The 14,198-nt window shown below is 37.5% G+C and overlaps 1 protein-coding gene across 1 annotated transcript in view; it reads right to left on the bottom strand.

The window, feature by feature from the left end:
* PRKAA2 (protein kinase AMP-activated catalytic subunit alpha 2) overlaps positions 1-12,272 on the bottom strand; it is a gene marked incomplete at its 5' end in the record, with an annotated part of 32,675 nt that extends 20,403 nt beyond the window's left edge. The window contains 3 exons of the mRNA XM_081322293.1: positions 255-348; positions 1,669-1,810; positions 12,170-12,272. Of these exons, the coding sequence (XP_081178419.1) occupies positions 255-348; positions 1,669-1,810; positions 12,170-12,272 (339 nt within the window). The remainder of the gene's footprint in view (positions 1-254; positions 349-1,668; positions 1,811-12,169) is intronic.
* Positions 12,273-14,198: the final 1,926 nt, after the last annotated feature.

Below are 14,198 nucleotides of genomic sequence, written 5' to 3'. Positions count from 1 at the left end.
TAATCTAATGCATCTGATGGTCACCAGATGGAGAAGGGTATTGTAGCCAATAGCTATAATAAAGGAAAATATATTCAGTATATCAGTGATCTGATTCAATAGCAAGCTGTTTTACACACGGCTAATAGGCTTGGCCTATTTTTGACCTTAGCGACTTAAAAGAATCCTATTTAACAAAGCAATTCTATTTTCCACTATTGTCTCTTTGTCCTTTCATCCCATGCATTTTTATTCCAACTGGATAAGACACTTACATGTCCATGTTTACAGATATAATCAAACAATTCTCCACCAGACACATATTCCATCACCATGAAAAAATCAGTAGGTGTGCTGATCACCTGATACCTATTGAAAACATACAAGAAAATAATTGCATCTTAAATGTTTTTGCTAGATGAAGTCCTTACGACCTCTTGTCCAATCTTAAAAGAGTCCTTAACAAAATCATTGGAATACACTTTCTATATAATTGCTTTTCACTTCTGAAGGACAAATTGGTCACTTTTTTGCAGTGCAAATATAAACTCCTTTGGGACTCTGCTCAATTAAACTGTTTGATAGATCTTCATTCTCCCTACTCCACCCCCTAGATTAAACTTCTTCACTCCTCTAAGATCTGTTCAATAAACCTTCTGAGAACTAATATTCTGAACGTTGCTATCAAGAGAAAATTAAGACATTTCAGATTCAAAAGTCAAAATATGTTAGTACAAGGTTCCTTCATCTCACTATGAAGGACTGGTGAAGTTTTCATTAGCTTGATAATTTCTAATTCAGTCCCAAAATATGATGATGATGATGATAATAATAATAACAACAATAATAATAATTCTTATTTACAGTCTGTCTGGATCCATAACATAAAGCTGTATGTTCTCCATACATTCACCATTATAAGAACATAAGATACATCTATATATGTCTTTACAATAATGTAGCCATTTTAATGAAGGGGCAAAATGGAAACCAAGAAAGATCTCAACCATGCTAAGGTTTTTTTTTAGACATTGCTTCCAGAAGCACACAGCTACTGTGCTAAAATAAATACTCTCTTTTTATGCACTATTCAATGAAATCTAAAGACATTTCAATTTTACCCTTGAAATTTTAATACACAAATATATAATCCAATTAGTCTATCTAGACTCAAAAGATCTATTTTTCACTTCATGAATCTAAGGTGAACCTCTAATATATACGGTATGCTACTTCGCTTTTAAACAACTGTCCAATCATGTATCCCAGAAAAGTATAAGATGTTGCATCAAACTGATAATTTAAGGTTTTCTTCTGTTTGTTACAGAACAAGAAATATAATCTAGACTGAACCATTCTGAAGAACATTTTATAATGGTCCAGAGTCACTTCAAACTGTGAGATGGGCAGCATATAAATTTAATTTATAACAACAACTGATCTGAATCCCAATATATATCTACATATTGAGTTTTAAAAGGAAGAATGTCCATTTAGTATTCTATGGTATGGGAGTAAATTCAGTATAAGATCAATAAAACTTACTTCATAATTCCAGTGCTTAATTTATATTATTCTTAAACATGTTAAAAGTACAGTAAAATACCTGCAATACAGAAATATGTTTTATGTGTTTTCATGTGTTTTTATATGGCATGCTAGAAAGAGAATAAGAATGAGCAAACTTACAGTTTGATAATATGTGGATGCCGGAAAAGTTTTAAGTTTTGGATTTCTCGTTTGATCTTTCCGACAACATCCAAACTACGAATTTTTTGCCTGTTTAAAATTTTCACTGCTACTTTATGTCCAGTAAGCTGGTGCTCTCCAACTAAATAAAAGAAAAAAGTTGAATGTTAATTTCTGTTTACATAAAATGAAGAGTTACTGATTTGTGAGATGCATTACAGGTAGTCCTTGACTTATGACCAAAATTGAGCCCAAAATTTCTGTTGCTATGTGAGACATTTTAATTGAATTTTGCCCCATTTAACAAACTTTCTTGCCACAGTTGTTAAGTGAATCACTGCAGTTATTAAATTAGTAACCTGGTTGTTAAGTGAATCTGGCTTCCCCATTGACTTTGCTTGTCAGAAGGCTGCAAAAGATGATCACATGACTCTGGGACACTGCAACCATCATAAACGTGAGTCAGTTGCCAAGCGTCTGAATTCTGATATCAAAAAATGTGAAAAATGATAATAAGTCACTTTTTTCAGGCCCATTGTAACTTCAAAACGTCCCTAAGTGAACTGTTGCAGGTTGAGCATTACCTCTACTTAGGTTTTAGTTCTACAATAAAAAACCCTCCCTTTTTACAACCCTGTAATCCCTTAATTCGGGGTAGAGTTGGGGCAACTAGATACAGCTGAACTGACCGGATGCCTTCCTGACTCTTAGACAAGAGTTTGCAGCAGTTTTTTTTTATTTTATTTTTTTGCACTCTAGGAGAGTGCTGCTAGGAATGAACCTTCTGAATGGGAGGAAAGCATCATTACCACTAGGCCAGGAGCAGCCAACCTTGGCTCTTTTATGACTCGTGGACTTCAACTCCCAGAATTCCTGAGCCAGCATTCCTGAGCGTGGCTGGCTCAGGAATTCTGGAAGTTGAAGTCCACGAGTCATAAAAGAGACAAGGTTGCCTACGCCTGCACTAGGCCAGCACACTGCTCGGTATTAACACTACAATCTCAATCTTGCAAATGGTTTTGCCAGAGTACATTTCATGTAAATATTTTAAAGACTGAAATCTTTGCAAGGCTGCAAAATCCTGCCTCCAAAACTCCAAATCCAATTGGAGTTAATGGAATTTACTGTATTTTTAAACTTGTATGTGTGTGTGTGTGTGTGTGTATATATATATATATATATATATATATATATATATATATATATATATATATATATATATATATATATATATATATATATATATATATATATATATATGTATATGTATATGTTTGGGGCCTAGCAAGGTAATCTAAATAGTTAACATTTGACACATATCTCCCCTTGCAGAAAGCTAACAGAGCGAGAGAGATCCTGTGGCTCAAGAGGTAAATACACTGCCTAAGATGCAATCAGCCCAGGTTCGAATCTCAGAAGGGTATGGCTGACTGATGAAAACTAATGAGTTAGAAATGCATTTCAGTCTCCCTTAATTCTTTGTTAGTAATTTACATATATATATACACATACATACATACATACATACATAGAATTGCATTGTGACATAAATATAAAATTGCAGCTTATTCCAAATCTGTCTATTTATCTTTCTGGAGCTAACTGTACGATATAACTTATGGATAAATTTGTCTAAAATAACTCTTATAATGTCGATAAAAGTAATAACAAAAATATAAATGAACTCTGAGCGGAAATGCTTTTTCTTACATCAAGGGCAGCATAGAATTCATAGGTTTTTGAAAAGCGATGTTATGTGATTTTTAATTTTTTTTTGTAGAGGTTATCAAAAGCAGCAACTTTTTTCAGTTCAATTACTAGCAATGACAATGGTGCGCGGAATGAAAATAAGTACCAGTTTGCCTCCATGTATAACTGAGATAAAGGACATTCTCGCTGGTGACATGACATTGTTAAGAGGTAAGGCAGAATGCCCAAAAAGATTTGCCATGTGACGACTTCTAAAGCTACTTTAATACTTACTGCTTTGATTCTAATGGGAAAAAAAATACCCTGGCAGCAATCTGGTTATTGCCATTCTCAAGATCACTATTAATGAGAGGAGAAAGCTTTTATCATTTCTTCTTTTGTGAATGCTATTTTCAACTAATTATTTGCATTAATTAGGACAGCCTTGCTTTGCCTACCTTCTTCAATAATATTTTACATTACATTTCCCCCTATTCCTGACCAAAATTGCTCATGCCACCTTAACCCAATGGGAGCTGTAATTCAAAATTATCAAGATTTTTGTACAGATGCCTATTTTTGTCCACCTGTCTTTCAACAGGCCATTTGCTGCATAAAATATTTTATAGCATTTCATTATTTAATTAAGCTCCATTAAAAGCTTTCTCTCATCCATTTGCTATTGATTGCAAAACTTTCTTACATCATGCATTTTGTTAAGTTTTGAACCAAAAGGATGACATGTTTCAGTTTGTATTTAATATACATAATTAAGAAAGAAAAAAACCCTAAATCTTACAGTATGTTTAAAGGTAAAGGTAAAGGTTCCCCCACACATGCGTGCTAGTCGTTTCCAACTCGAGGGGCCGGTGCTCATCTCCATTTCAAAGCCGAAGAGCCAGCGTGTGTCTGAGGACGTCTCCGTGGTCATGTGGCCGGCATGACTAGACGCCAAAGGCACACGGAACGCTGTTACCTTCCCACCGTAGTGGTCCCTATTTTTCTACTTGCATTTTTACGTGCTTTCGAACTGCTAGGTTGGCAGAAGCTGGGACAAATAACAGGTGCTCACTCTGTTACGCAGCACTCGGGATTCGACCCGCCAAACTGCCGACCATCTGATCGACAAGCTCAGTGTCCTAACCCAGTGAGCCACCGCGTCCTTTACAGTATGTTTATTTAGAAGTAATTCCTACATCAGTGCATGGAACTCTCTTCCAAGAGTACATAGATTAGACTGCAATCATATGTGATTGCCCCATAGATGTTTATTTGACTTTTCGCAAAGAATAATCTTTTCTAAAGCGACATTTAAAATACTTAGATTTTAGAGCAATTTTATAGGATAAAATAGAAGATACAGAAAATGATTCAACTTGAACTAAATCTAAACTACTTCACCATAACTCAGCATCAATATAGTCCTCGACTTATATCAGTTCACTTAGTAACCATTCAGTTACAACAGCACTTATGACAATTTTTAACGCTTACCACTGTTGCAGAGTTCCCACGGCCATGTGATCAAAATTCAGAGGCTTGGCAACTGGTTCATATTTATGACGGTTGCAATATCCCATGGTCGGTCCTATGATCATGTTTTGTGACCTTCTGACAAGCAAATTCAATAGGGAAGACAGATTCACTTACATCTTTGTTACTAATTTAACAACTGTAGTGAGTCACTTAACAACTGTGACAAGAAAGGCTGTAAAATGGGGCAAAACTCACTTAACAGAAATTTTGGGCTCAGCTGTGGTTGTGAGTTGAGGACTACCTGTATTCATTTCAAAGTATGTCCTGTAGGATTAGAAAGCCAGTTCTGATTAGTCTTTAAGGTCGAAGAGACCCAGGTTCAAGTTCACCTCATCATAGAAACTCCCTGGATGATCTGAAATTGTCTCTCTCAGGCTTACATAGTTTTGCTACTCTGCCTTGAACTCCTGGAACAATGGAACATAAATATAAAAATACAAAATATATAGAAGACTGAAATCTTAGATAATGTAGCTGAGAATCTCATCCACCTCAGGCGATATAATATTTAATTTAATTTAATTTAATAATTTACCGGTAATTTGTATACCGCCCTTCTCCAGAAGGACTCAGGGCGGTGAACAGGGCAATAAATTACTGCATTACTATACTCTTGGTAAGCCACTGATTTAAAATGTATTATGGATTATTTCCTTTTTTTGGAGCGTCACTTCTTGCCCTTCTTCCTTTTATAAGTTATTTATCTATTCCTTATATTTTCAGACTAATAATGATATTATAATAATGATAATAATGATATTCTAAATGTCGATAAAACAAAGATCATTGAGGATTTTAAAAAGAGCCAGTATAGTCATATTCCACTCCGTATCGAGGATGCAGCTGTAGAGATGATCAACAGTATTAAATATCTGGGGGTGCAGATAACTTAACAATCTGAACTGGTTTCTCCACACATCATCCTTAGTGAATCATGCAAACCAGTGTTTGCATTTCCTGCATCGGGTGAGAGCATATCTCTCTCCTTCTGTCCTGGCCACTTTTTACAGAGGCATGATTGAGAACATTTTAACAAACTGCATCACTGTCAGGTTCAGTGGCAGCAGTGCCTCAGATAGAAAGTCCATACAGAGAGTGGTAAGGACAGCCAAGATGATCATAGGAAGCTCACTTCCTGGTATTCAGGATGCTGCTTATAACCGCTATGTGTTTAGAGCTCAAAGCTTTGTTAAGAGACCCCACACACCAACTTTACGGTCTGTTTCTGTTGCTCCCCTCTGGGAGGAGGTTTTGAAGTATTTCTAGCAGGACTACCCAATTTGCTAATAGCTTTGTTCCCTATGCCATCCATCTGGTAAACTCGCAAGATTCATTTTTCTCGCCATGCACATGTATACATAACCCAAACTAGACTATTGTTTCTCTGTGTCATATAATATATGTGGGTATATGCAAAATTCTGTTTTTATTTAGTTATTTTTGTCATATTTATGTAGTGCATATCGGAGGTGGTGACCTTTAGAGAGCTGTATGCAATGAAATTTCATTTTAATGTTGCCAATTAGTGTACATTCAAAGTGACAATAAAGGTTCTATTCTATTCTATTCTATTCTATTCTATTCTATTCTATTCTATTCTATTCTATTCTATTCTATTCTATTCTATTCTATTCTATTCTATTCTATTCTATTCTATTCTATTCTATTCCATTCCATTCCATTCCATTCCATTCCATTCCCATTCCATTCCATTCCATTCTGCTAGAACTCCAAACTCATTTAATTTCCTCAACATATATTATATCTTATTTTTTCGGTCCTGCAAGTTGTCAGCAAATGCCCTCAATTTGTAAACTTCTTTCTTGATATTTATACCTCTCTCATCTTGCCTAATGTCTCTATTTAAAACTTCCAATATTAAAATAAACCACAAGGGAAATAAAGGGCATCCTTGTCTCGTACCCTTTTGAATGTCACATGGATCAGTTAAATCACCATTAATAACAATTTTCCTTGCTGTGCCGTGTAAATAGCTTTAACTCCTTGAGTAAAGCTCTCTCCAAAGTCCATTTTTTCCAGGACTTTAAACATAAAAGTCCAATTTAAATTGTCAAAGGCTTTCTCTGCATCTAGGAATATTAAAGCTGCCTGTTTCTCACTGTGGTATTGTAAGTATTCAGTGTTATTCAGAACAGTTCTCACATTATCCCTTAACTGTCTTTTTGGCAGAAAGCCAGATTGGTCTTCATGAATATTGGTCTTCTGCCAGAATTGCAGCAAAGAGTTTATAGTCATTGTTCAGTAGTGAAATTGGTCTATAATTCTTTGTCTTTGTAGGATCTTGACCCTCCTTCGGTAATAACACAATATTGGCTTCCTTCCATGTTTGGGGTAACCTTCCCTCCTGAAGTAAACTATTCTATTCTATTCTATTCTATTCTATTCTATTCTATTCTATTCTATTCTATTCTATTCTATTCTATTCTATTCTATTCTATTCTATTCTATTCTATTCTATTATTTATTATTCTATTCTATCCTATCCTATCCTATCCTATCCTATCCTATCCTATCCTATCCTATCCTATCCTATCCTATTCAATAATACTTCCCTATTGCCACTAGAACTTCCACATAATGTGCACTTTATTAGCTTTCAATCCAGTATTTTCAAAATAACTGTTTTAGGGGGAAAATCAGGACAAAATTAGGAATTAATAATAATAATTTTTAAAAGATCTAAGCCAAGATGGAGATTTCAGTAGACATTGCCTATGGTTATATTCCATAAAGTGACAAAGACAAGAGGCACACACTTGAAGACACATACACATTCAGGTGCACATATACATTTCCAAGCATAAATTTCCTTCTAGTATCAGATTTACATAAAAAGACCCATTAAGATAATATTTATGCTGGAATTCAAAGAATCCTTATCACATTCTAAAAGGAAGAAGTAAAGAAAGAGGTTGCAGACAGAATTCAGCACCCCAGCTTAAAAAAATCATTACATTTTAAAACCAAGTGAACTTTGAACTAGAAATTCTGCAATTAAGAGGTAGCCTGACTAAAGGAGAGGGTGGAGTGGTAGTTCGGTAGCTGTATAAATTGAGCAAGTCACTATTATTAGCAGAGATAAGGGCAGCCTGAAATTCTTTCCTCAATAAGAGTGTTCTAAAAATAAACTGGCTTGTCATGCTTCAAAATAAAAATTGTTTGGCTTGCTCATTTTGTGTTCCTATGCAAATTCAGAATGAAAAGCAAATTTTGAGATAAATTATGCTTTGTAACATGTAAGATATATAGACCGGTATCTCTATGTTCCCTCTACTGGAACATACAATTCTATGATGCATAAGATCTTTCCAAGAAATTGAAAGCAACTTAAGAAATGGTCCAAATGATTACACAGAGGAAACCAGCAATTTACAACATTACCCAGACACTGCTGTGGTGATAAATTGCTAATGCAGACAGGTTACATACCAGTATGGCAATGCCTAAGTGATGCTGTAAGTTAGTATTACCGATACAGAAACACACACAAAAGCCCAGTAAGAACTATAATTTATTTTTCATTTGTAAGAATTCAGGATTAAAAAAACCCTATTTGATTACCTAGCCTGTCCTTGAAGTGCCAGAGAGGACCTGCATTAACCAGGCACAAAAGGTTTGCAGTGTCTTGAGAATTAACACAAGCACTGCAGCATTTAATTTTGAAAAAAATGATAAATTATGAAATTTTGGAAGTTTTCAAGGCTCTTCAACCATCTTTACTGATTTTGTTTACTCTTAATTTTATATCATTTTTGGGCTTCATCTTTTAAAAAGTGTATGCTCCTTACTGGCTGGTATTCTGGAAACAATAGTAATATTGGGCAGGTATCAATAGGTATGTTGTAGATATTTATGTATAGAAAAGGACATTTAGAAAAAGAAACATAGCTTTTTTTATTCTGGAAGTATACCCATTCAGATTTCATTGTTTTTGTTAAAGTGATAAAAAGTAAGGAGCAATATCTTTCTTTGTAGATAACTTTATAATTTTTTCTTAAACTAAGCTCTCTGGATCCTATCAAACATCTAGTTTTTACACCCAAGCTGTAAATCAGTACAACCACAATCTTCTTATCGTCTTATGTATTTTTCTCACTAACAATATGCATATGGGCCACAAATCCAGAAGACTATTAGATGACAGCGAAGAGTTAAGAATTTGCAGCTATCTAGTAAGTGATTAGGTTTCTGTACCCCAGATACGGTGATTTTAATTAAGAATTACTTGTTCGGCATACATTAGCAAGTGATGATGGTCATTTATACAGGTAGACCTTGACTTACGACCACAACTGAGCCCAAAATTTCTGTTAAGTGAAACATTTGTTCAGTGAGTTTTGTCCCATTTTACGACTTTTCTTGCCACAGTTATTAAGTGAATCACTGCAGCTGATAGGTTAGTAACCTGGTTGTTAAAGAGAATCTGGTTTTCCCACTGACTTTATCAGAAGGTCACAAAATGTGATCACATAACACCGGGACACAGCAAAGATCATAAATATGAGTCAGTTGCCAATTCTGATCACATGATATGGGGATGCTGCAAAGGTCGTAACTAAGAAAAACGGTCATAAGTCACATTTTTCAGTGCCACTGTAACTTTGAACAGTCACCAAACAAACTGTTGTAGGTCAAGGACTTCCCATATTCTATAAAATTCTTCTTCTACTAATTTCTGAATATTTGGTTTCTATCCCTGAGAAGAGAGACTAATAGGGGAAAAGGAAGATTAGGGCATTCTTTTCTAGTAGTCAAACCACTAATATTTAGCTAAATAGGCTGGGAAATGATACAACAGAGATGCTAGTTATATACATATCTGAAACAAGCTATGACTACAAATAGCAGAAATAACACTCAGTGCAATTAAATTAACCAAGCATTTGTGGGTATGTTAACTGTAGCTTGAGAGCCATCAAGGCCTCAGGCTAGAAACTGGAAGACCATGAGTTCTAGTTTTATCTTAGGGCATAAAGCCAGCTGGGTGACCTTGGCCTAGTTGCCTACTCTTAGCCCTAGGAAGGAAGCAATGGCAAACCAGTTTTGAACACCTTGTCAAGAAAATTGTGGAAATCTGTCCAGGCAGCTCTGAGAATTGGGAATGATTGAAAAAAAACCTATATTTATGTCTTACCACTCATCCCTTTCCCAAATATTTCTTCAACTGAAAGAGAGTCTGTTAATGGTAATAATGCAGCAGACATTATAGTTTGCTATGTCAGATGTGATAATAATACGTAATTTATTAAACTTGTATGTCACCCGACTCTCAATGAGTCAGAGCAACTTGCAATAATCAAACCTCCTCATTCGTGTAGTCCCATCATATGGTCTGATGATATTACTTCATGTATCTGTCATCTCCAGGAGCACTTATGGAAAAATATCCCACAGACATAACCAAGAATGAAGAGTCCCAGTTGTAAGATTTGATGATAAGACTAGGCTCTGCCCAACTCTAGGGTGATTATTTGTGTTTTATTCAGTGACCTTGATTAAAATAATTTAGAAAAAAAACATTGGCTAACTCCAGCCAGGAAAATAAACAAGCTTGTATGTACATATTCCTACTCAGTAGTCCATTTATAAATTATATGTGTCTACAAAATCTTTTCTAATACATTAATCATTAATAATAAACAGCCTGCTTTGTAATCCATCATTTGCTTACAGTAAGCAACAGATACAGAGATATTATTGTTTCACTCCTTTGGGACTTGTTAAGTCTACTTGAATGTCTTGTAGGATGAAATCACAAGAGAGGGTATTATTTGTTGTGTAATGTAATAGCTTAGGTTCCTAATATGGTTGTTTCTAACTGTACAAATGTAAGCAATGGTTCAACATTTCCAGAAAGGTTTGCCATGTTCCTCTGTACATGTACGTATGCTGTATATAGCTGAATAGTATAAATTAATGAACAGTGAAAAGGCAGTATCTTCTTAAACAATTAAACTCAATTATTGTACTACAACTTAGAAAATTAGATTCTACTTAGTGTTCTGTTCTTTAAAATGCACACAAAGAGCATTTCAGTTTGGAAATGAATCTGAATATTATTAATCCCAAATAAGTTTGTTAGAATATAATTCTAGAATTAGAAAGTCAAATTAGAACAACTAAATCATTTCTATTGCACTGATCAATAAAGCAGCACTCCAAAGTATATTATCTTAAGTATATTCCACCTCAGGAATGCTGTAGGAATAAAATATTCATCACCTAAAAGTTTGAGAATAGTTGATTAAAAAAGATAAACAACTGTGGCAGCAATCAGTATCAATTAACTGAGAATAGCTAATGGTTCAAAACAATTCATTCAAGAACACAACACGATTAGTTCTGATTTTGAATAAATAAACACTGAATTCCCAACAGCAGTATTAGAAAAGACATTTCTTGAGGTTAAGTTTCTCCATGGATTTATGGAAAATCAAACTGATCTGTGGGACTTATTTTCTTCCCCAAAATCGGAAACACAACGCTGACACAATGTCTTATTTCTCAGTGAGAAATACCTACTAAAATAGTGCAGAACTGTTGGGAGCCAAAAGAATATTGCATTATTCATCAAATGGATGGCCTAAGTCTTATCACTGCAATATTAGCATGCCTATTGCTTCCATTATATCCCCCCCCACCAATGTCACATTTATTGACATTGGTATAAATCAACCTACAGAACTGTAGATTGGGTCTTCCCACAAAAAGAAGAAGAAAACTCCCATTAAACTTGGCTTCTCCAATGTCTAATTTTCTGGACGGACTGACTCCAAACCCCATTCTCCCCAGCCACCTATTGCCATGCACTGGGGATGATGGAAGTCGTGCTGGGAGACCCACTCCGACCGGGTCGTGGAAGGTTGGTTGTGCGTGTGAGAGAAGACTCGTGCACTTTTGCAAACCCGGAGGAACAAGGCAGGTTGCTACGCTGCCTCACAACTCCCAGGCGTGCTCCCGCAGGCCGCCTCATTCTCCCTTCCCTTCCAACGCAGCCGCCACCGGAGAGACCGAAGCCCTGGAGGGGCGACCCTACAGAGGATGGAGAAGGCAGGGAGAGGCCCGGGGACGACGCCCGGCTGCTCGCTGGCTCCAATCCCGGGCGAGCGCTCCGGCTTGCTTGCTTGCTTGCCGCCGCTGCTGTCGCCGCCGCCGCGCGCGAGCTACTCGGTCCGCGGCGGGCAGCGACCCTCCGCCGCTGCCGGCCTCTCCGTCCTACAGCCCGGCCTGTCCCTCCCGGTGCCCCGTACTCAGCTCTTGACTTTGCCGAAAGTGCCGACCCCCAGCGTGTCCCCCAGCACGTAGTGGCCGATCTTCACCCGCCCGTCGTGCTTCGGCGGCTGTTTCAGCTCAGCCATCTTCGCTTGGCTCGGCTCGGCTCCGTTCTCACCGTCGTCGTCGTCGCCGCCGCCGCCGGTCCGGCCGAACCACAATGCAGCAGGGCCGGGAGGGGAGGCGAGAAGGAGACAGGCGGCGGGATCGGAGGCAGCGACGAAGCGGGGAGGGTGTGTGTGTGTGTGAACAGGTGAGTAAGGACTTGGGTGAGTGGGGAGGGGAGATGTCGGAGAAGGGAACGCGAGCGCCGCGGGGTTGCTCCGGAATATGGGTCCAAATAAGCCAAAACACTCTTTAAGGCAGGGTTTTCCAACCTTGGCAATGTTTAGACGGCTGGACTTCATCTCCCAGAATTCCCCAGCCAGCATGGCTGGCTGGGGAATTCTGGGAGTTGAAGTCCAGTTGTCTTAACATTGCCAAGGTTGGGAAACTCTGCTTTAAGGAACGTCTCCAATTTAGCGGGGCAGATTGCCCGCGAGCATTCGGCCTAACCCAACAGATTAATGCTCGTGGTGCTATTGATGCAGTGGGGAAAACAGGGTAGAGGAGAATGTGGCGCATGGGGCATGGCATAGTAGTGGGTAACAGTAACTACTATTTCTCCGAGTTAAGGCTGAGGAGAAATGGTGGTAGCAGTAGGGCTACAATACCAAATATGAATGCAAAACTTTAGACGATCACTGGATAGCAGCAAGGAGATTAAAGAAAGCTTTAAGTCCCTTGCCGCCAGCTATCCGTTGTCCGGATCTTTGTAGTTCACATGACTAGTCCTATTTGGTAAGGAATAAATGTGGAAGGGTTAATGGGGTGGGGAATCCTTTTCTTACATGCATGTATGAGACCTTTGGTGGTGGTGGGGGTAATTTATGAGGCAGGATATTTTTTTAAGCACCATGAAGACACACATGATGGCAGATTACAGTGAAAGATCTCTGCAAGGTAGCATGCAAAAATTCAGAATAATGCCAAGAAAATATTTGAAGCTGGAAATCAAACATCAGAATGAGATGATCACAGAGTCAGTAGATGATCTTCCAGGAGCTGAACGACATATTGAGTGTTCATGGAATCACAGAGTTGGAAGGGGTAATTTAGCTTATCAAGTCTAATCCCTGGCTGGGCAAGGAATTCAAATTAAAGCATTCCTGACAGATGGCTTTATAGCCTTTGTTTGAACATGGCGGGGGTCAGGGGAGCTCACTATCTCTCTGGGTAATTGGAACCTGCTGTAATTTCAGCAAAGTACCCTAGGATGCTTTCATTCACCTGTGGGTTTGATGAGATGACAGTTAAATGAATACACAGCGCTCTTGAAAAGTCATATTGAAAAGGTGCTCATCAATGGCTCTCCACAAGACTGGAGAGAAGCATCAAGTAGGCTGCCAAAGCATTCAAGAATAGAGGAGGCTCATGCCTCTGTTCTTTAATATTTGTATTAATAAATTGGATAAAAAGATGGCCAGATCACTTCCAATTTGCACGGGGTAAGATACAAAATTGGGCAGGAAAGTTAATATCTTAGAAGAGTGAAACATTCCTACGTGAGAGATTTGATGGGATAGATAGGCTATGTATTTCTTTAACATCATGGGTATAAGCCTGAAAACTAAATATGTAATAATGTTAATAGTAACTTTTGTTCATATTTCCATTTGAATGAGCTGCTTATGCAATTTTACCATATACCATATATTAGTTTATTTATTTATTTATTTATTTATTTATTTAGTTACATTTATATACCGCCCTATTCCCTGAGGACTCAGGGCGGTTTACAGGAAATTAAAAAATCCACCATACAAAAGTTAAAAAACCAAATTAAAAAATATTAAATTGACCCTGTATACTTAAAACCCCAATTAAAAATTTCTCCTCAGCCTGGGCCCGAGAGCTCAAAGAGCCAGGTCTTCAGGCCCCGGCGGAATGATCGGAGGTCGGGGGCAGTCCTC

Source organism: Vipera berus (genome assembly GCF_964194415.1).
Source record: "Vipera berus genome assembly, chromosome: 3".
Classification (NCBI taxonomy): domain Eukaryota; kingdom Metazoa; phylum Chordata; class Lepidosauria; order Squamata; family Viperidae; genus Vipera; species Vipera berus.
Note: the sequence above shows the minus strand (reverse complement) of the source record. Positions and strands in the feature narration are given on the sequence as shown.